The sequence below is a fragment of the Amblyraja radiata genome, chromosome 3 (assembly GCF_010909765.2).
Source record: "Amblyraja radiata isolate CabotCenter1 chromosome 3, sAmbRad1.1.pri, whole genome shotgun sequence".
Classification (NCBI taxonomy): Eukaryota; Metazoa; Chordata; class Chondrichthyes; order Rajiformes; family Rajidae; genus Amblyraja; species Amblyraja radiata.
The window spans coordinates 33,633,738-33,654,805 of record NC_045958.1 but is presented as its reverse complement, the minus strand read 5'-3'; the positions used below and the strand labels follow the sequence as shown (position 1 = coordinate 33,654,805).

The 21,068-nt window shown below is 41.4% G+C and overlaps 1 protein-coding gene across 1 annotated transcript in view; it reads left to right on the top strand.

The window, feature by feature from the left end:
- The window catches only part of trpm6 (transient receptor potential cation channel subfamily M member 6), a 128,012-nt gene extending 107,796 nt beyond the window's left edge, over positions 1-20,216 (top strand). Inside the window, exons 33-39 of the mRNA XM_033017558.1 lie at positions 671-736; positions 4,041-4,327; positions 6,110-6,192; positions 9,241-9,446; positions 12,633-12,684; positions 14,488-14,594; positions 18,451-20,216. Of these exons, the coding sequence (XP_032873449.1) occupies positions 671-736; positions 4,041-4,327; positions 6,110-6,192; positions 9,241-9,446; positions 12,633-12,684; positions 14,488-14,594; positions 18,451-18,533 (884 nt within the window). The 3' untranslated portion in view covers positions 18,534-20,216. The remainder of the gene's footprint in view (positions 1-670; positions 737-4,040; positions 4,328-6,109; positions 6,193-9,240; positions 9,447-12,632; positions 12,685-14,487; positions 14,595-18,450) is intronic.
- The last annotated feature ends 852 nt before the right edge of the window (positions 20,217-21,068 follow it).

Here is a 21,068-nt window from a genome sequence, read left to right as displayed (position 1 = left end):
AGACAGTCATAGTCTATAAACCCAAACTGTTTTCAATGTATAGGTGCTGTTTGATTACAAATGAGTTTTAAGTATGTGAAAGTGATAGTATGCGATGTAATATGGAAGCATGCTGATTCCTCCCACTCCTCCCCCACCCCACCACACTTTTATCTATCTGTCTGATTCCTTGATCTCACTAAGGGATTAACTGCAAACTGCTCACCAAAAGGGATGGTGATGAATTGCCATTTTAAAGACTCTAAGGCACTCTTTAAAAAAACAAAAAACAATGCTTGCCACCATATTGAAAAGTACATATGTTTAGAGTGATTTAGGGTAGCTCAATGCCATAATTCTGGTTCAATCCCGACCTCAGGTGCTGTCTCTGTGGACTTTGCAGGTTCTCCCTGTGATCGTGTGGATTTCTTCTGGGTGCTCTGGTTTCCTCCCACACCCCAGACATGCTGGTTTGTAGGTTAATTGACCTTGGTAAAATTGCCCCTAATGTGTAAAGAGTGAATGAGAAAGTGAGGTAACATAGAACTGGTGTGAATGGGTGGCATGGATTCAGTGCGCTGAAGAGCCTGTTCCCATCCATACTGCATCTCTTAACTAAAATTAAGTACTGTAATAAATTATTCATAAAGATTGTTAAAACTAAAATTCTGTTGATTTTTTTTTCTTGCAGCTGTTGAAAGAAATAATTTAATGAGGCTTGCCCAAACAATACCATTCACTCCAGTTGATCTCTTTGGTAATTTCCATGAATTTTTTTCATTGTTTGCCTTTAATGTTGGTAGTAGGCTGGGGATGGGAGGAATAATTGTGGATGTCTTCAAATTGAACCACAGGCTTCTGTGCAGCCGTCTCCAAAATATAACGGATGTAACGCTGAGGCTCTATAAGACGCTGGTCAGTCCGCATTTGGAATATTGTGAGCTATTTTGGGCAACATATCTGAGGAAGGATGTGCAGGCACTGGAAAGGGTCCACTGGAGGTTTACAATATTGATCCCAGGAATGAGTAGTTAACCTATGATGAATGTTTGTCAGCACTGGGCCTGTACTCGCTTGAGTTTAAAAGAATGAGGAGGGTCCTCATTGAAACATACAGAAAAGTGAAAGGCTTGGATAAAGTGGATGTGGAGAAGATGTTTCCACGAGTGAATTAGCCTGACATCGGTGGTGGGTAAGATGCTGGAGCCAATCATGAAAGATGATATAGCCGCACATCTGAATAGCTGTAACAGGATCGGTCTGAGTCAGCATGGATTTACGAAGGGGAAATCATGCTTGACAAATCTTCTGGAATTTTTTGCGGATGTAACTAGGAAAATGGACAAGGGAGAGCCAGTGGATGTAGTGTACCTGGACTTTCAGAAAGCCTTTGATAAGGTCCCACATAGGAGACTAGTGGGCAAAATTAGGGCACATGGTATTGGGGGTAGAGTGCTGATATGGATAGAAAATTGGTTGGCAGACAGGGAACAAAGATTAGGGATTTACACGTCCCTTTCAGAATGGCAGGCAGTACTAGTGGGGTACCACAAGGCTCGGTGCTGGGACCGCGGCTATTTACAATATAAATCAATGATTTAGATGAAGGGATTCAAAGTAACATTAGCAAATTTGCAGATGACACAAAGCTGGGTTGCAATGTGAACTGTGAGGAGGATGCTATGAGAATGCAGGGTGACTTGGGCAGGTTGGGTGAGTGGGCAGATGCCTGGCAGATGCAGTTTAATGTGGATAAATGTGAGGCTATCCACTTTGGTAGCAAAAACAGGAAGGCAGATTACTATCTAAATGGTGTCAAATTGGGAAAAGGGGAAGGACAACATTATCTGTGGGTCCTTGTTCATCGGTCAATGAAAGTAAGCATGCAGGTACAGAAGGCAGTGAAGAAAGCGAATGGCATCTTGGCCTTTATAACGAGGAGTTGAGTATAGGAGCAAAGAGGTCTTTTTGCAATTGTACAGGGCCCTAGTGAGACCACACCTGGAGTATTGTGTGCAGTTTTGGTGCCCTAATTTTAGGAAGGACATTCTTGCTATTGAGGGAGTGCAGCATAGGTTCAAAAGGTTTATTCCCAGGATGGCGGGACTGTCATATGCTGAGAGAATGGAGCGGCTGGGCTTGTATGCTCTGGAATTTAGAAGGATGAGAGTTTATCTTATTGAAACATATAAGATTATTAAGGGTTTGGACTCGTGGGAGGCAGGAAACATGTTCCCGATGTTGGGGGAGTCCAGAACTAGGGGCCACAGTTTAAGAATAAGGGGTAAGGTATTTAGAACGGAGATGAGTAAACACTTTTTCACACAGAGAGTTGTGAGTCTGGTATTCTCTGCCTCAGAGGGCGGTGGAGGCCAGTTCTCTGGATACTTTCAAGAGAGAGCTTGATAGGGCTTTTAAAGATAGCGGAGTCAGGGGATATGGGGAGAAGGCAGGAACGGGATACTGATTGGGGATGATCAGCCATGATCACATTGGATGGCAATGCTGGCTCGAAGGGCCGAATGGCCGATTCCTGCACCTATTGTCTATTGAGTAGGAGAGAATAGGACTAGAGGTCATTGCCTCAGAATTAAAGTTCGTTTTTTTAGGAAGGAGATGAGGAGACATTTTTTTAGTCAGAGGTGGTGAATCTGTGGAATTCTTGGCGACAGAAGGCTCTGGAGGCCAAATCAGTGGATTTATTTTAAGGCAGAGATAGATAGATTCTTGATTAGTCAGTTATGGGAAGAAGGCAGGAGAATGAGATTAGGCGGGAGAGATAGATCAGTCATGATTGAATTGCAGAGTAGACTTAATGTCCAAATGGCCTAATTCTACTCCTATACCGTATGACCTTACGAAACAGCGTATCGTCCAGTCCTTGAGTCCCAAGAGGTGTTCTGCAGAGTTGTTGACATAGAAAAGATCCTTAGGTGTGATCTTGAAGCATTTGCATCCTCCAAACTTTAACAAGTGGATAGGATATTTATTTGAAAAGGGCAACATTTCCAGTTCTGTGGGGTGTGGCTGAATGGGCCTAATTGAAGAGCAAAGAGCCAGTAAAAGCACAATAGCACAAAGGCCTCTGCCTATGTGCTATAGATGTTTGGGGTATTCTATTTGATTAAAATGTCCATTGAGCCATAATTCTCTCACACCCATTCTGGTTCTTGTTCTCTTTTTAATGTTTATTCTTACTTATTCTCTCTGACCTATTCTGACATTGCTCTTAACTTCTCTTTGAAACAATATTTGATACTTCCTTTTCTTATTTGTTTTCTCCTTTTTATGTTCCCATTTCTATTGGGAATGTGGGAGTCATTTTGAAAGAAAACAGTTTGCATTGGCTAAAGTTGGGACTTCCAGGTCAGTGTTTCAACCAATCAGCAGCATTGGTGGGTGTATTGGATAATTTTATTTTCCAGTAAGCAACTCTCAAAAGAGAATAGTTGTTAGTGCGTAGATTAGCTAAGCTAATTGTCAGTTTATACCTATTTCTGAGCACAGTAATCTTGTGAAAGTTGTCAGATTAGGTGGCACAGCAACACAGCACTGACTTACAGCGCCAGAGACCCGGTTTTGATCCTGACTATGGGTGCTGTCTATACGGAGTTTGTACATTCTCCCTGTGACAGCGTGGGCTTTATCCTGGTGCTTTGGTGTCCTCCCACACTCCAAAGATGTGCAGGTTTGTAGGTTAATTGGCTTCTGTAAATTGTCCCTAGTGTGTAGGATAGCACTTGTGTACGGGTAGTCACTGGTCTGCACGGACTCGGTGGGACGAATGGCCTGTTTCAATGCTGTATCACTAAACTAAACTAAACTAATCTAAACTAATAAGAACTAAACTAAACTAAAGGCATGTGTAGAAAGGTACTGCAGATGTCGGTTTAAACTAAAGATAGACACAAAAAGCTGGAGTAACTCAGAGGACAGGCAGCATCTCTGGAGAGAAGGAAAGGGCGATACCTCGGGTCGAGACTGTAAAGGCATTAATGTGACCCTGGCTGTTCAGTGAATACATACTCAAGAACCTGCTGTCACTTTGTGTGTCTGTGTAGCTGGTGAGGAGGTGACCGTCTACCAACTGGAGGAGAGTTCGTTGGTGAATCTGGACACGAGCATGTCCTCCTGGTCTCAGCGTGGCCTGGCGGCCATGATTCATGTTCTCTCAAGGGAGGAAATGGATGGGGGTCTTCGCAAGGCTATGAAAGTGTGCTGCACTTGGTCTGAAGAGAATGTGCTGAAAACTGGGCAGACGTACATCATAAAGTCCTTCCAGCCTGAAGTAGTCAAAACCTGGCAGAAAGTCTTTAGGGAAGGCACAGTGCTGCATCTCTGTCTGAGGGTAAGTGATTCACGGGGGGATAATTCTACATTCAATTTTACTCAATCTGGGCACCAAATATTCTCCTGTCTTCTGGTATGTTGTCATAGTGACTCTAGATTATGTTTGATTCCAGCTGAGTTCCCATAGGCCCTATATGAGGAGGGCCCCTTGTCAACTCTGGTATTGAAGTGCAGAATGGCTACAGCATGCATGGAAGTGATTTGGCCTATTGAATCAGCACTGTTTTTAGATAAAATCAATGCTTCTTAGCCCTCTCCCCAGAGCACTGTAAACATTTAGATAATTATTTTGAACATTACAAATGAATCCTCTCCAATTCTCCCCTACTGCTGTCCCTGCTAGTTCATTCCAGACCATAATCACTGTATGCATGTGTGTGTGCATGTGTGCGCGTAAGAGAGTGTGCGTGCGTGTAAAAAAAAGATTTCTTCATGTCATAGAGCTGTACCTTATGGAAACAGGTACTGAGTCCCAGCCAACCATTAAATTGTACTAATTCAATTTTTATCCCCTCCTCATTCCCATCAACTCACTGATTCACCGGCTGCAATTTACTGACCTGCACATCTTTGGGGTGTTAGAGGAAACTAGAGCACCCAGAGAAAATTTGCACATTTACACGAAGAACATGCAAACTGAACATTGACTGCATGGGAGGTCAGGTTTAAACCCAGGCCACTAGAACTGTGAGGCAACAGCATTAACAGCTCCAACACTCTGCCATCCTTTGGTTGTTTTGGGCCTTAAGTGTCTCCTAGCTCTTGACCCCTCTGCCAATGGGAACATATTTATCTCCTTTAACTCTGCATATACACTTCATGATCTTTATCAGATCTCCTCTTGTTCCACAGAAAATAACCTGTTTCTCCAGTCTTCCTCCCTGCAGTCACATTGGTCAATCTGTTCTGTATCTTTGTATCTTTCCTAGAGATTGGCACCCAGAATTTGACCCTCTACTTATGTTGAGACCAAACCCATATTTTATGATGGTTCATATGATTTATATGGTCGTTATGTCTCTGTTAATAAAGCCCAGGATGATGGATACTTTTATGTCTACTTTCTCAATCTGCCTTGCACGTTCAATGAACAATGTACAACCACCGTATCTCTCTGATCTTGTACCCTCAGAACTGTGCCCTCTAGTTTCTCTTGCATCTCCTCACTCTTCCCAACAACCTGAAGGTATGCAAATTATGAGGAGGACCGTATTAGAATTCAAGCAGCTACAGACCATCTGGTGGAATGGTGACAGATGAAACACTGAGAAATGTGTGAAGGATTTGTGCAGATAGCTCAGAACAAAACACCAGCATTCTTTCAGCTAGTGCAGAGCATTGGATGGATGGATTTTGCAATGATGGGAGAGGGGGTGCAAGCATACTCCCAGAAGGTCACAGGGACTTGGATAGACTGGTGAAGAACAGCGTCTAACAACATCACTTTTGGTACAATTTTGCACTGGGAAGTAAAATATAAATGAATCATGGAAGCCAGTGAATTGTCAGTAAAGGGCAGGAAAGGTGATGCAAATATTTACTGTCAAAGTCATGGGGTTGGAGGTTTGGAGTGGAATTGTCCCATCACCTATTCCTACAATGTAATAACATTTCTGAAAACATATCTGCTATTTCATTATACCTAGAGATATTTTACACATTCCATCAATAGGTTAATTAAATGTATCAAGATAAACTACAATAATAATTGTCCATAGGAAGATTTCATTTTAACACATTTATATGAGAAATGTTTATTCATATGATTGGTTACTTTCAGGAAATTCAACAGCAAAGAGCCGCACAAAAACTAATTCATAGATTCAATCAAATGAAGCCTCAAACTATTCTTTACACTCCAAGGTAAGAAATTAGATTTAAAGGTAATTTTACAAAAGTACAAATCTGCTTGTACCACCCTATTTTTTCACTCTGTTGAAGGTTCATGCACACAGTGGATATTGAGCAACCAGCCAATTCAGTCCATAAATGGCAGTATTGATAAATTTCAAATTTTCATGAACTGTTTCTTGAGTTGCAATTTTTCCAGGGTTTAAAAAAACAACAAATTATGATGCAATGATGCATGGTTCCGAGTTAGCAGTTTTCATGAAAAGTGTAGTATAACAGTTTGGTTTAAAGGGTCAAACAACTTTTTTCTTTTCTTTTAAGTCAATCCCCATTATCCAAATAATGAGTCTTGTGATTGAATCTTCCCTGAATTCCAGAGTCAAGAGTGTTTAATTGTCACATGTACCGACAAAGGAACAACGAGATTCTTACTTGCATCAGCATGACAGACCTATAAATGTAACACTCACAGATAACAACTAATGATAACAAAAAAAAATCATTAAATTATTAACCACAACACTAAAGCAAAACACTCATGGTCCTTTCTGCTAACTTAGACAGTCCTTAGATGTTCATAGGTACACAAAAAAGCTGGAGAAACTCAGTGGGTGCAGCAGCATCTATGGAGCGAAAGTTGTGGTTAGTATTGTGTCATATTCAAGAGTCTGATGTTGTTGGGATGGAGCTATTCATGAACCTGGTGGTCAAGATTTTTGGATTATTTTACCTTCTTCCTAAAGATAGCACAATGCGAGCATGGCCATGGTTATGTGGATCTCTGATGACATTGGCTGTATTTTTGAGGCAGCACATCCTGTAGATCCCTTCGATGGTGAGGAGGTCATTATCTGTGATTAATTGGTTCCAATGTAATTATGATCTTTGTTAAGAAGAGATTGCAAAACAGTAGGAGTGGTCTCATCAATGCCCTGTACATTTGAAGTAAGACTTATCCAGTTTTGTACTCAGAAAACTCAGGCAAAAAATTGTCTTCCTTATTATCTGAAACTGTTTCCATGTTTCAGGTGTGAGGTAACCTGGATTTCGCTGTACTGCTGCATTCTGTACTCTCGTTCCATTCAAATCAGCTGTTTTTTATATTCTTCCTATTGTTGGTTAACCTCAGTTTTGTCCACATCATATTTAATCTGCCAAATCCTTTGCCCATCATCAATCCATATTGCTTTGGCAGTGGTAAATTCAATCTTTTCTTCTATTTCATGAATGTAGATTGTAAGTTGTTGAAGCCCAGTCTCTCTGTGGGACTACATGAAATTGACCTATATATCCCTACACTTTATTTTCTAAATACTGCTGCTAGTTACTTTGTATTGGATTTCATCATTTGTCAATGGCCGATGGTAGACTAACTATCGTGTTGGCTTCGAAGATAGACACAAAATGCTGGGTCAGGCAGCATCTCTGGAGATAAGGAATGGGTGATGTTTAGGGTCGCGACCCTTCTATCGTGTTGGCTTCCCTCCTCTTTCATTATTAATTCTCTAATTTATCCTCCAAATGATCAATATTTAGCTAGTCTCTTCCTTTATATGTACAGATAGGAACTTTTTGTTGGTTTTCATATTTTTCCTGCTTTATTCTCATTAATTATTTTCTCCCTCTTTATTATTTTTAGCTTCCTTTGATGGCTTCTTTAGGCCTGATTCTAACGTTGCATCAGTATGTGTACTTTCTTTCAAGTTATTATCTATATTTCCAGTCTGCTGCGGTAAAATCCACCTTTATCCCTTGATAATTGCGTTTATTTTAGTATGAAATAAGAGTCTTAAACTTTTTCACTCTGCGCCTGGGTGTGAATTTATGTTTCAGTTATGTATCATCGAAACATTACTAAAAGTCACATCATGTTTGTTTGCCCAGTTTGTATTTGCGCATAAACCGAGACTGTTAGCGGAACTATTTTTGCACCACCTTACTCACCATTGTCCTGTGATGTCAAAGTTATTAACGTTTAAAACAAATTAACTTAAAACAGTGCCCCCACCCACACATGCGCAGTCGAGGGAGGGTTCCCATCTTTACTAGCATCACAAAGGGCACCCAACGGGTCCTGAGCCGCATCTGTGCAGTTGGGGCCTTTCCAGAAATTTAAATTGCCATCTTTTGCCATCTCCCGGGCTTTGTTGTCCGGATGGTCCACAGTCCGCCCACCGGCTCCGCTACCTCGCCCTCCCTGCCTCAAGCCCTCCCCTCCCCCATTTCCAGGACTCTTCCCCTGCCCCCTCCCCCCCCCCCCCCAGGCAGACCCCGTCTCAAGTACAACTTCATCGCCGCCCTGCTGGAGAAAACGGGGCCTTACATCGAGATAGAGGAGGGAGTAGGTAGGGAGAGGGAGGGGAAAATGGGGGCGGTGAGGAGGGAGAGTTGGGGAGGAGGGGGCATAGAGGGTGAGGAGGGGGATAGGCAGAGGAGAGGGGTTATGGAGGGAGGGAGGGAGGGAGGGAGGGAGTGACTGAGGGTAGGGGAAAGGAGAGGAAGGGAGATGTGAAGGAGGGAGTGGGGGAGGGGAGGAGGACAGGGGAAAGAATGGGGAGGGTGAAGAGGAATGGAAGGGAGTGCTGTGGGATGAGGGGGAATGGAGGAGGATAGGAGTAGGAAGAGGGATGGCAAAGCGCAGTTGGGGGAGGGTTGCCGTGATTCGCGTCACAACGGGAACCCCTCAGCTGCGCCTGCACACTTGTGGGAAGGGGTGAGTGCTGGAATATTGCGTTGGGGGAGCAGACCCAACGGGTCTGCACTTGGTCTAGTACAACCTAAATGGTCCCAAAGTGTTTTGTACATTTTGAAGTGTGGTCGCTCTATGAATACTGGAAACTTGACAGCTATTTTGCAAGCTCACAGACAGTCATATGATAATGCTAAGACAATAATTTATTTTAATAATGTTGATTTGAGAAATGTATTTTGTCCACAATACCAAGAGTATGTTACCTGAAATGAAAATAACATCAATTAATCATCACTAGAACTCTAAACGATCCCTTGAAATGTCACAGCTTTATTTTATAGAAATTTCACTTTTTTGTTCTGATAAAGGTTTCTGGAGGTTTTCCTAATATACTGCAATTCTGCTGATCAATGGCTGACGATGGAGAAGTACATGAATGGTCAGTTCAGAAAGTACAACAATAACAATGGAGATGAGATAATCCCAACAAATCTCATGGAAGAGACCATGCTGGCCTTTTCCCACTGGTCATTTGAGTACACGAGAGGGGAACTCCTTGTGCTGGATTTGCAAGGTCAGTGTGTGTGGACCTTGGGCAGAAAGTCACAATGGAGTCTATCTTTCCATATTGTTCCTAATTCCTTGTTGCTTTTCACCTGAGGGAATGAGTAAGAAATATTAAGCTACATGCCCATTGTGGAGGAAACTGACAACAATCTTACCTGTAGAAACAAGGAGCTGCAGATGCTGGTTTACTCAAAAGGAGACTACGTGCTGGAGTAACTCAGCAGGTCAAGCAGCATCTCTGGAGAACATGGATTGGTGACATTCAATCTGAAGAAGGGTCCTGACCTGAAATGTCACCTATCTATGTTCCCCAGAGATATTGCCTGACCCACTGAGTTAAACCAGCACTTCCATTTAGAAGTCATAGATTCACACAGCACTGAAGCAAGCCCTTTGGTTCATCTGGTTCATGCTGACTAATTATCTATCTTATTGCATTTACTGCCACTTGTTACATAGTTTTAATAGGTATAACAGGTCAATCTCAGACGGCTGTAGTTTGAACTATCTATCTTATTATCTAAATGGTGGCCGACTAGGGAAAGGGGAGATGCAGCGAGACCTGGGTGTCATGGTACACCAGTCATTGAAAGTAGGCATGCAGGTGCAGCAGGCAGTGAAGAAAGCGAATGGTATGTTAGCTTTCATAGCAAAAGGATTTGAGTATAGGAGCAGGGAGGTTCTACTGCAGTTGTACAGGGTCTTGGTGAGACCACACCTGGAGTATTGCGTACAGTTTTGGGAGTGCAGAGAAGGTTCACCAGACTGATTCCTGGGATGTCAGGACTGTCTTATGAAGAAAGACTGGATAGACTTGGTTTATACTCTCTAGAATTTAGGAGATTGAGAGGGGATCTTATAGAAACTTATAAAATTCTTAAGGGGTTGGACAGGCTAGATGCAGGAAGATTGCTCCCGATGTTGGGGAAGTCCAGAACAAGGGGTCACAGCTTAAGGATAAGGGGGAAATCTTTTAAAACCGAGATGAGAATAACTTTTTTCACACAGAGAGTGGTGAATCTCTGGAACTCTCTGCCACAGAGGGTAGTCGAGGCCAGTTAATTGGCTATATTTAAGAGGGAGTTAGATGTGGCCCTTGTGGCTAAGGGGATCAGAGGGTATGGAGAGAAGGCAGGTACGGGATACTGAGTTGGATGATCAGCCATGATCATATTGAATGGCGGTGCAGGCTCGAAGGGCCGAATGGCCTACTCCTGAACCTAATTTCTATGTTTCTATGTTTCTATAAACTCAATCGTCCAAAAAGCCTGAATACTTTTTACAGGTACATGTTTTTAGTTTTCTTCTGAGGCCTGTGGGAAAGGTTGCTTCATTCATGAGTTAGGTATTTTACTGGTAATTCAAATTTCAAATTTGTAACTTCTCCAATAAAGAAGCCTAGACTAGGTCTGGAGACATTTAGATTTTTGCACATGTGATCACTCCCCTTTGAGAGACAAGAACCATTTGATTTTGCAAGTGTCATTGTTCCCCACTCCCACTCCATTATGTTTTCAGCACTAGTTCCTTTTGCCTTTGACTGTTGCCTTTATTATAACTATGCCTGACTGGAAAATCCATTCCACAACTGGTCTTGCAATTCATTTGGCTTTCTTTAAAAGGAAGTAAGAAAAGAATACAGTGTTGTAGAGAGATACTTGACTGCCTGTAAACCCAGGTAGCTCCAATTAAGAGAGAGTGGAGGGTAACTTTAATCGCTTGCTTTAACTCTGCCTACCTCCTGGTAATTTTTTTTCAATCAGAATCTTTGGTATTGCACATGACATGCATCTCTTGGTTGTGTTTTACTTACTTGTTGGAGATAATTGCAAAATTATTGGTGGAAATGTGTCAGCCTCAATAACAATCAGCACGGGAGCACCTCAAGGCTGCGTGCTCAGCCCCCTGCTGTACTCACTCTATACCCATGACTGCGTAGCGAACCACAGTGCGAACTCCATCATCAAGTTCGCCGACGACACCACTATTGTGGGGCGTATCACTGATGGGGATGAGTCAGAGTACAGAAGAGAGATCGAGCAACTGTCCATATGGTGCCAGCGCAATAACCTGGCCCTCAACACCAGCAAAACCAAGGAACTGATTGTGGACTTTGGAAGGAGTAGGAGGGGGACCCACAGCCCCATTTATATCAACGGGTCGATGGTTGAAAGGGTCAAGAGCTTCAAATTCCTGGGCGTGCACATCTCTGAAGATCTTTCCTGGTCCGAGTACACTAATGCAATCATCAAAAAAGCACATCAGCGCCTCTACTTCCTGAGAAGATTACGGAGAGTCGGATTGTCAAGGAAGACTCTCTCTAACTTCTACAGGTGCACAGTCGAGAGCATGCTGACCGGTTGCATCGTGGCTTGGTTCGGCAATTTGAGCGCCCTGGAAAGGAAAAGACTACAAAAAGTAGTAAACACTGCCCAGTCCATCATCGGCTCTGACCTTCCTTCCATCGAGGGGATTTATCGCAGTCGCTGCCTCAAAAAGGCTGGCAGTATCATCAAAGACCCACACCATCCTGGCCACACACTCATCTCCCTGCTACCTTCAGGTAGAAGGTACAGGAGCCTGAAGACTGCAACAACCAGGTTCAGGAATAGTTACTTCCCCTCAGCCATCAGGCTATTAAACCTGACTCGGACAAAACTCTGATTATTACCAACCACTTTCTGTTATTTGCACTATCAGTTTATTTATTCATGTGTGTATATATTTATATCATGGTATATGGACACATTTATCTGTTTTGTAGTAAATGCCTACTATTTTCTGTGTGCTTAAGCAAAGCAAGAATTTCATTGTCCTATACAGGGACACATGACAATAAACTCACTTGAACTTGAAAAAGACTAATTTGTTTGTGGACAGAGTAGTCTTTAATGCCTTGTTTCATTGAATAAAATTTGATAATATATGTAATTTTCCATTGGTCTTAGCATACAGTTGCCTAAGACTTTTCTGTGGAAGTGATAAAACAAAGGATGTTTAAATTTCTATCAATTGTGCTTCACCTATGAATATTCTGTCAGGCAACAGCATAAGCAGATTATTTATTCAAATGTAATGAGGGTATCTTGATTCAGTTGCTGATTATTTTGGATAGCTTGAATAAAAAGCTCCATAGCTTTATTTCTGTTTTTGGTGTGCACCTTCACAAATCCTTTTATTTTTTCTTGACTAGGTGTTGGTGAAAATCTTACGGATCCATCTGTTATTAAAGCTAAGGAGAAAACGTAAGTTACATCAGTTTTAATCCTGTATGTTTTTTCTTTTTCTAATTTTGAATGCGTCAGATTTCCAAATAATTCTAGATACAGGGTACTACCAAGTTTTTTTTTTAAATTGAGCTTTCATGAAGCAGAAGGTAGACAAAAATGCTGGAGAAACTCAGCGGGTGAGGCAGCATCTATGAAGCGAAGGAAATAGGTAACGTTTCGGGTCGAGACCCTTCTTCAGACTGATGTGGGGGTGGGGGGCGGGAAGAAGAAAGGAAGAGGTGGAGACAGTGGGCTGTGGGAGAGCTGGGAAGGGGAGGGGCTTAGAAGGAGAAAGCAGGGACTACCTGAAATTATAGAAGTCAATGTTCATACCGCAGAAGTGTAAACTACCCAAGCCAAATATGAGGTGCTGCTCCTCCAATTTACAGTAAGCCTCACTCTGGCCATGGAGGAGGCCCAGGACAGAAAGGTCAGATTCGGAATGGGAGGGGAAGTTGAAGTGCTGAGCCACCGGGAGATCAGGTTGGTTATTGCAAACCGCGACGTGTTGGGCGAAGCGATCGCCAAGCCTATGCTTGGTCTCACCGATGTAGAGCTGCTGACACCTAGAGCAGAGGATGCAATAGATGAGGTTGGAGGAGTTGCAGGTGAACCTCTGCCGCACCTGGAAAGACTGCTTGGGTCCTTGGATAGAGTCAAGGGGGGAGGTAAAGCGACAAGTGTAGCATTTCCTGTGGTTGCAGGAGAGGGGGTGGTTTGGGTGGGAAGGGACGAATTGACCAGGGAGTTACGGAGGGAGTGGTCTCTGCGGAAAGCCTATAGGGGAAGAGATGGGAAGATGTGGCAAGTGGTGGGATACTGTTGGAGGTGACGAAAATGTTGGAGGATTATTTGTTGTATGTGACGGCTGGTAGAGTGGAAGGTGAGGACAAGGGGGACTCTGCCCTTGTTACGAGTGGGGAGATGGGGAGTGAGAGCAGAGTTACAGGATATAGAAGAGACCCTGGTGAGAGCCTCATCTATAGTAGAAGAATGAGGACATCTCCGATGCCCTGGTTTGGAGCACCTCATCCTGGGTACAGATGCGGCATAGACGGAGGAAATGGGAGTAGGGGATGGAGTCCTTACAGGAAGCTGGGTGGGAAGAAGTGTAGTCCAGATAGCCATGTCAGTGGGTTTATAGTGGATAAGTTCATGACACAGAAGTGTGTTGAAATCTATGTAAAATCACATGGTACAGATGGAACCATTAAAATGAAAAACATCTTGCAGCTCTGCTACTGTGAAAGACAACGGACATGTAACAGAGTGTGGTGCTGAATGGATGGGGGTGATGTTCATAACTGTTGGTTTATGGGGCTTATCTATGTCCCCATTTCATTAACTGAAGGCATGCCAGTGGAACTGCACACACTCCCAGTCTCTTAACCTTAAAGGTGGGATCATGAGAGAATTGGATCATTTATCATGTTTCTTGGGGGTGTTTGCTAATCTTGTAAAGAGCGGAAGAAGCAACTCCATAATAGTGAGGCAAAAACAAACTGCTGGAGGAGCTCAGTGGGTTAAGCAGTCTTTGATGCTGCCTGCCCTGCTGAGTTGTTCCAGATCCCAGCATGTGCAGTTTTTTACAGTCTCTTGTGCCTTCACAATATCTTTGGTTTCCTTCTGGAGTGCTGCTAGTTACTTTGTGACAATGGGGTGTTCAGTTGAATTTTAGAGGATTCACAATTATATCTAAATATATTAATAGTATCTCTGATCATTTTCCAACGTTTCTTCCCTGTCACATTCTGTATTTCTACCTTGAACGGCATTTAGGACACAAAATATGGAGTTTGGACCAGCTAACCTTGGGGAAGGAGCAATCAGAAACTTCACTGTAAAACATCACTGCAATTCCTGCTGCAAAAAGCTCAAGCTCCCAGGTAAGATTAAAAAATGCACTTCAAACAAGAAAACACACTGGAGGTACCTCTGCTTTTTTGCTGAAATATGTATATTTCAGCAAAATATATGCTAGAATTTAGAAGATTGAGGGGGGATCTTATTGAAACTTACAAATTCTTAAGGGGTTGGACAGGCTAGATGCAGGAAGATTATTCCCGATGTTGGGGAAGTCCAGAACTAGGGGTCACAGTTTAAGGATTAGAGGGAAGTCTTTTAGGACCGAGATGAGAAAATCATTTTTTACACAGAGCGTGGTGAATCTGTGGAATTCTCTGCCACAGAAGGTATTTGAGGCCAGTTCATTGGCTATATTTAAGAGGGAGTTAGATGTGGCCCTTGTGGCTAAAGGGATCAGGGGGTATGGAGAGAAGGCAGGGATGGGATACTGAGTTGGATGATCAGCCATGATCATATCGAATGGCGGTGCAGGCTCGAAGGACCGAATGGCCTACTCCTGCACCTATTTTCTATGTTGCTATGTTTCTATATTCATATTTGCAGTCAAATGTAAAACTCCATTAATGCTGGAAATCTGAAATACTATATGCTAGAAACACCAAGCAGGCTGAATAGCATCTCTGGTTCTGGAAGCGAAACAGAATTTATACCTCCGCTGATGGTCTTTCATCAAAACTGGGAATGGTTAGAGACAAATCAGTATTAAAAGAAGAGGTATAAGATGCGGTCGAAGGCAGGAGAGACTAAATGGCAAAAACAAATTGATTTATGTTTTTTTTACGAAGCACACTACCCAAGAGTTTCTGGTAAAATAATAGACCATTTAGTTAATGGCAAATTGTCTCTTGGTGTTTAATCTAAAAAAGCACTGAACAATGTGTGAATGAAGATGGATTTTCAACAACTTCGTTGGGATCTGGCAAAAATCATAATATTTTATTATAAATGATGATTAGAAACATAGAAACATAGAAAATAGGTGCAGGAGTAGGCCATTCGGCCCTTCGAGCCTGCACCGCCATTCAATATTATCATTGCTGATCATCTAACTCAGTATCCTGTATCTGCCTTCTCTCCATACCCCTGATCCCTTTAGCCACAAGGGCTACATCTAACTCCCTCTTAAATATAGCCAATGAACTGGCCTCAACTACCTTCTGTGGCAGAGAATTCCAGAGATTCACCACTCTCTGTGTGAAAAATGTTTTCCTCATCTCGGTCCTAAAAGATGTCCCCCTTATCCTTAAACTGTGACCCCTTGTTCTGGACTTCCCCAACATCGGGAACAATCTTCCTGCATCTAGCCTGTCCAACCCCTTAATTACATTTTAAATACAAACTAGAGTAAAAGAACAACCCTAATTTCAATTGCAAAGGTAGTAAAGGTAGTAATCTTGAATGTATAACCTTACAGAAATATTACTGTCAAAATACAACTTCGGGATACTTGATTTGCAAGTATGTATTTTTGGACAGTTGCAGATTTAAAGGTCAATTTTATCAATGGAGCTTTAAGCTACTCAGCATCTAATACATAGTTAAACACAGTAAGGATCATATTCAAGTGAACTAATAGTCATAGGGTCATACAATGTGGAAATCAGGCCCTTCGGCAAACTTGCCCATGCCGACCAACATGCCCCATCTACACTAGCCCTATCTGCCTTTATTTGGCCCATTTATCTAAACCTACTCTATCCATGTACCAGTCTAAATGTTTCTTAAACGTTGTGATAATACCTGGCTTCACTACCTTCTCTGGCAGCTTGTTTCATCCATGTACCAGACATAGTGTAAAATTTGATTATTTGGAAAGAATAATGATCTGGAGTTTTTTGTGAGTGGTGAAGGTATGTTTTTCATTGGTTCTATGCAAATGGTTTCCAATCGACTGTTATGTTGAGTTGCATCCATTCTGTATCTCTACCAATAGAATCCATGGCACCCACAAGCAAGTTAAGCAACAAGGAAGCTTCAACCAATCAGATTTGTAAAATTGACGGCAAAACAGAAAACAAAGATTTAAAAAATCATAAATTATTTTTATATTATTTGGATAAACTGAACAGCATGGAAACAGGCCCTTTGGCCCAGTTCATCTATGCCAACCAAGATGGTACATCAAAGCTAGTCCCCTTTGCCAGTGTTTGGCACACATTCCTCTAAACCTTTCCTTTCCATGTACCTGTGCCAGTATCTTTTAAATGCTGTTATAGTACTTGCTTCAACTACATCTTCTGGCAGCTCATTTTGTTTACTCTTCAGTTTCATTGAGTGAACAAGTTGCCCCTCATGTTCCTATTAGATCTTTTGCCCTTCACCTTAAACCTATGTCCTCTGGTTCTCAATGAAATATTCTGTGCATTCACATCATCTATTCCCCACATGATTTTATACAGCTCTATAGGTCATCTTTCAGCCTCTTGTGCTCCATGGAATAAATTCATAGCCTGATCAACCTTTTCCTATAGCTCAGGCCCTTGAATCCAGGCAATATCCTGTAAATCTTCTCTGCACTCTTTCCAGCTTGATGACATCCTTCCTATAGCAGGGTGACCAAAACTGAACGCAATACTCCAAATGGGGCCTCACCAACATCTTGTACAACTGTAACATAAGATCACAACTTCCATACACTGAAGAAGGGTTTCGGCCCGAAACGTCGCCTATTTCCTTCGCTCCATAGATGCTGCTGCACCCGCTGAGTTTCCCCAGCAATTTCGTGTACCTTCCATACTCAATAACCTGACTGATGAAGGCTAATGTACCAAAAGCTTTCTTTACCACTTCATAATGGATAGGATTAAAAGAAAGGCACAAAAGAGCAAAATGCAAAAGCAATATGTAACAAGTAAATAGTTTGATTTTGATTTTTCTGCTGGTTCATATATATTTGTTTCTACATATTTGTTAAATCCAACCCAAGTCTGGATATATCATTTTTTCACCCAGGATGTTCAGGTACCATTGTTTACCTAAGGTGTTCAGGACTGCATTTCTAATTTTCTTAACTTTGATCAATTTTCCTTTGTTTGGGATCATTATGCATACTAGCCAGGCTTCCATTAGCAAATAACAACCTAACACTGCAATAGAAACTATTTCTGGTCGGGCAGTAGCTCAAAAGGGGCGGGAGACCATTTAAAGTTGCCCTGAGTGCTCATTTTTTTCTATTGAAAATGTGTGTGAAAAATTTGAATGAGATGAACGATGATTACGCCATCTGTCATGGAGGCATTATCTAGGTTAATATTAGCGAGAGGAGTGGGTGGTAGGAAAATGGGCTGGTACCAGTGTTTGCAAGTAGTGAATGTGGAAGGGATATGTTGCTGCAGTCCTGATAAGATTGGGAAGAGAAAAATTGTTTGAGACAAAGAGGTGTATTCAAGAGAGAGTTGGAAAAAGCTTTTAGGGCTAACAGAATAAAGGGATATGGGGAGAAAGCAAGAATGAGGTACTGATTCTGGATGATCATCCATGATAATTTTGAATGGAAGTGCTGGCTCAAAGGGCCGAATGGTCTACTCCTGCACCAATTTTCTATGTTTCTATATGACAACACCTTATAAACACTGCTCATTATTTATGCTCTTTTCATGCTTTCTTCTCTGTTTTATCCTCTGTAGAAAAGCCTATCATCTCTTTTCTGATTTGAGAAAGAAATATAACTTTAATGTCATTTTCCAGTTGAGAAGAATTTCTGTAGTAATAGTGCAGTGCTTTGTGAATCCATTCAATTTTTAACCTGTATTGATGAAATTCCTCCATAAATGCAAATCAATGAAAATCTTTAGAAATGTACCTAAAATGGCATTGCTTGTAATGATTCATCCATTTGGTAGTTTTAACTCTGTATTTATTTATTTTAATTTGCAGATTTGAGAAGAAATTTTTACAACCCAGGAAAAATAAACCCTCCATTTGAAGACGATGCCTTAGAAGTGAACACGCGGTTATAATTATTAGCTTTAAATAGTTTTATAATGAAGAATTCCTGAACCTTTGGTTTAGTATTGTCGAGTGCTTCCATCAAATGTAATGTGTGATGCCTCCTTAATAGACCATTATCAGTTCCACTATTGTGATTTTGCCATAGTTAATATTTTTATGTTACATTTAATATTTCTTTCACGTTAAACTATGCAGCATTCACTGCCATTGGGAAGAATCCTTCACAGAGAACTTTAGTTATCAATATCTACAAATGGAACCATTAATTGGTCAAAATAATATTGATTTTAATTGTAAACCAGTGCATTTACAACAGAGAATCTTCTGATGAACTTAGTTAATAATATTGAAGAACGTAAATCAAAAATCTGGAAACTGGGATTGATTACTGGGCAAATTGTTCAACAAGAATATTTCTACAAATTAGTTATTGAATGTTTTGATACCACTTTTAGGTATGTGTCATTATATTTATACACAACCCTCTCATTCCACCCTTGACTACTTTAAAGGTTGGTGGTTCAGACATCCAGATTTTGGTCTATCCCCAGATTTCTACTACGTTTTTGTGAACAAAGTGACAGGTCAAGAGTTTATCTGCTGAATAATGCTAACTGAAAGGTGGTCATGTCTTATTTTCTGGAGAATCCCCAGGAATTTGTTACAATACCTTTTGAGATAAAGAATCCTACTTTAACCATCTCATTATCCTCATTAGCAGGTATTAATTTATCCCATGACATATTTAATTAGAGCTATGAAATTCTATAAGAAGCTCCACTTCTGGCAGACACTGGTGGTTCCTCTTCCCCAGCCCTGTATCGCACTTCTTACAACTAGATATGGTTAAACAGTTGCAAACTTACTAATGGTAAAGTAAAATCTACAGATGCTGGAAATACGTAATAAAAACAGAAAATGCTAGAAATACTCAGCAACTGTGGATAGTTAACATTTCAGGCTGATGATCTTTTGTTAAAATTAGGAAAGCTTACAAATCAAACGTTTGAAGTTGCAATGAAGGAGAAAAGTGGAAAGAACGAAAGGGAATTCAGTGATATTTTGAAGAGTCCAAAGCAGATGTTAAGACCTCAGTTTGAATATGAACGGACCTAGTAATGATCAATTCAGAGTTTCTATCTAAAAGGTGTCTACTGTAAATGCAGCTGAATTTATCAACCAGCTGTGCATGTAGACTACGCCATTGGTTTTATTTTCCTGCTTCCATTATCCAGTCTCTGGATGCTTTCAAGAGAGAGCTAGATAGGGCTCTTAAAAATAGCGGAGTCAGGGGATATGGGGAGAAGGCAGGAACGGGGTACTGATTGGGGATGATCAGCCAAGATCACATTGAATGGCGGTGCTGGCTTGATGGGCTAAATGGCCTATTCCTGCACCTATTGTCTATTGTATAAAGGTGATATAAAATATAAAATATTCAGTTTCCAAAATACCAATTGTTTGATGATCCTCCTGTGACCATAAACCTAAAATGTTTCTAAAACAGCTGATTGACTCAACGGAGCAACCAGCAATGTTTGGATTGTAACAGGAAGAGCTGAGTACACAAGGCGGAGTTGAATTGAATAGAGTCATAGAGGCCCAGTGGAACTAGAAACAGGCCCTTCGACCCAACTTGCCCACACCGACCAACATGTCCCATCTACACTAGTTCCACCTGCCTGTGTTTGGCCCATATCCCTCTAAAACTATCTTATCCATGTACCTGTCTAAATGTTTCTTAAACGTTGCAATAGTACCTCCCTCAACTACCTGTTATGGCAGCTTGTTCCATGCACCCACCAGCTTTTGTGTAAAAGAAAAATTACCCCTCAGGTTCCTATTAAATATTTTCCTCATCACCTTAAACCTCTGGTTCTCAATTTCCCTAAATCTGGGCTAGAAACTGTGCATTTATGTGATCTATTCCTCTTGTGATTTTGTATTCTTCTACAAATTCACCCCTCATCCTCCTGCGCTCCAAGGAACAAAGTCTTAGCCTGCTCAACCTCTCTCCATAGCTCAGGCCCTCGAGTCCTGGCAACATCCTCATGAAATGGAAAATAGTTCAGATCTATCTGTTGCTAAAGGACCAAATCATTTGTTGAGCCTCTCCTTTGAGAAAATAACATACGTGGCTGTGGCTGCACCCATCTCACCTGCCGCAGCAGATTTGTGTGCGTAATTGGTAGAAGTTCAGCTCTTGTCACAACCATTAGGATAAAGAACTTTAAATAATGTATATAGTGATGTAAATGTAATAAAAAATACATCTAAAACTTGTTATTTTATTTGACCGCTTCAGCTCCCAAAAATGAAAATCGAGGAGATCTTATCACAGATTTTTAATGAGCCATTATGAGAATTATAGTATATAATTTATGGAAATATATTTTTCAACGTGTTCTATTCATCATCCACTATTCACCCACAGAAGATCAATGGAAACATCATAGAAACCACACATTAAGTTCAAACAATCTTAGAAACATAGAAACATAGAAAATAGGTGCAGGAGTAGGCCATTCGGCCCTTCGAGCCTG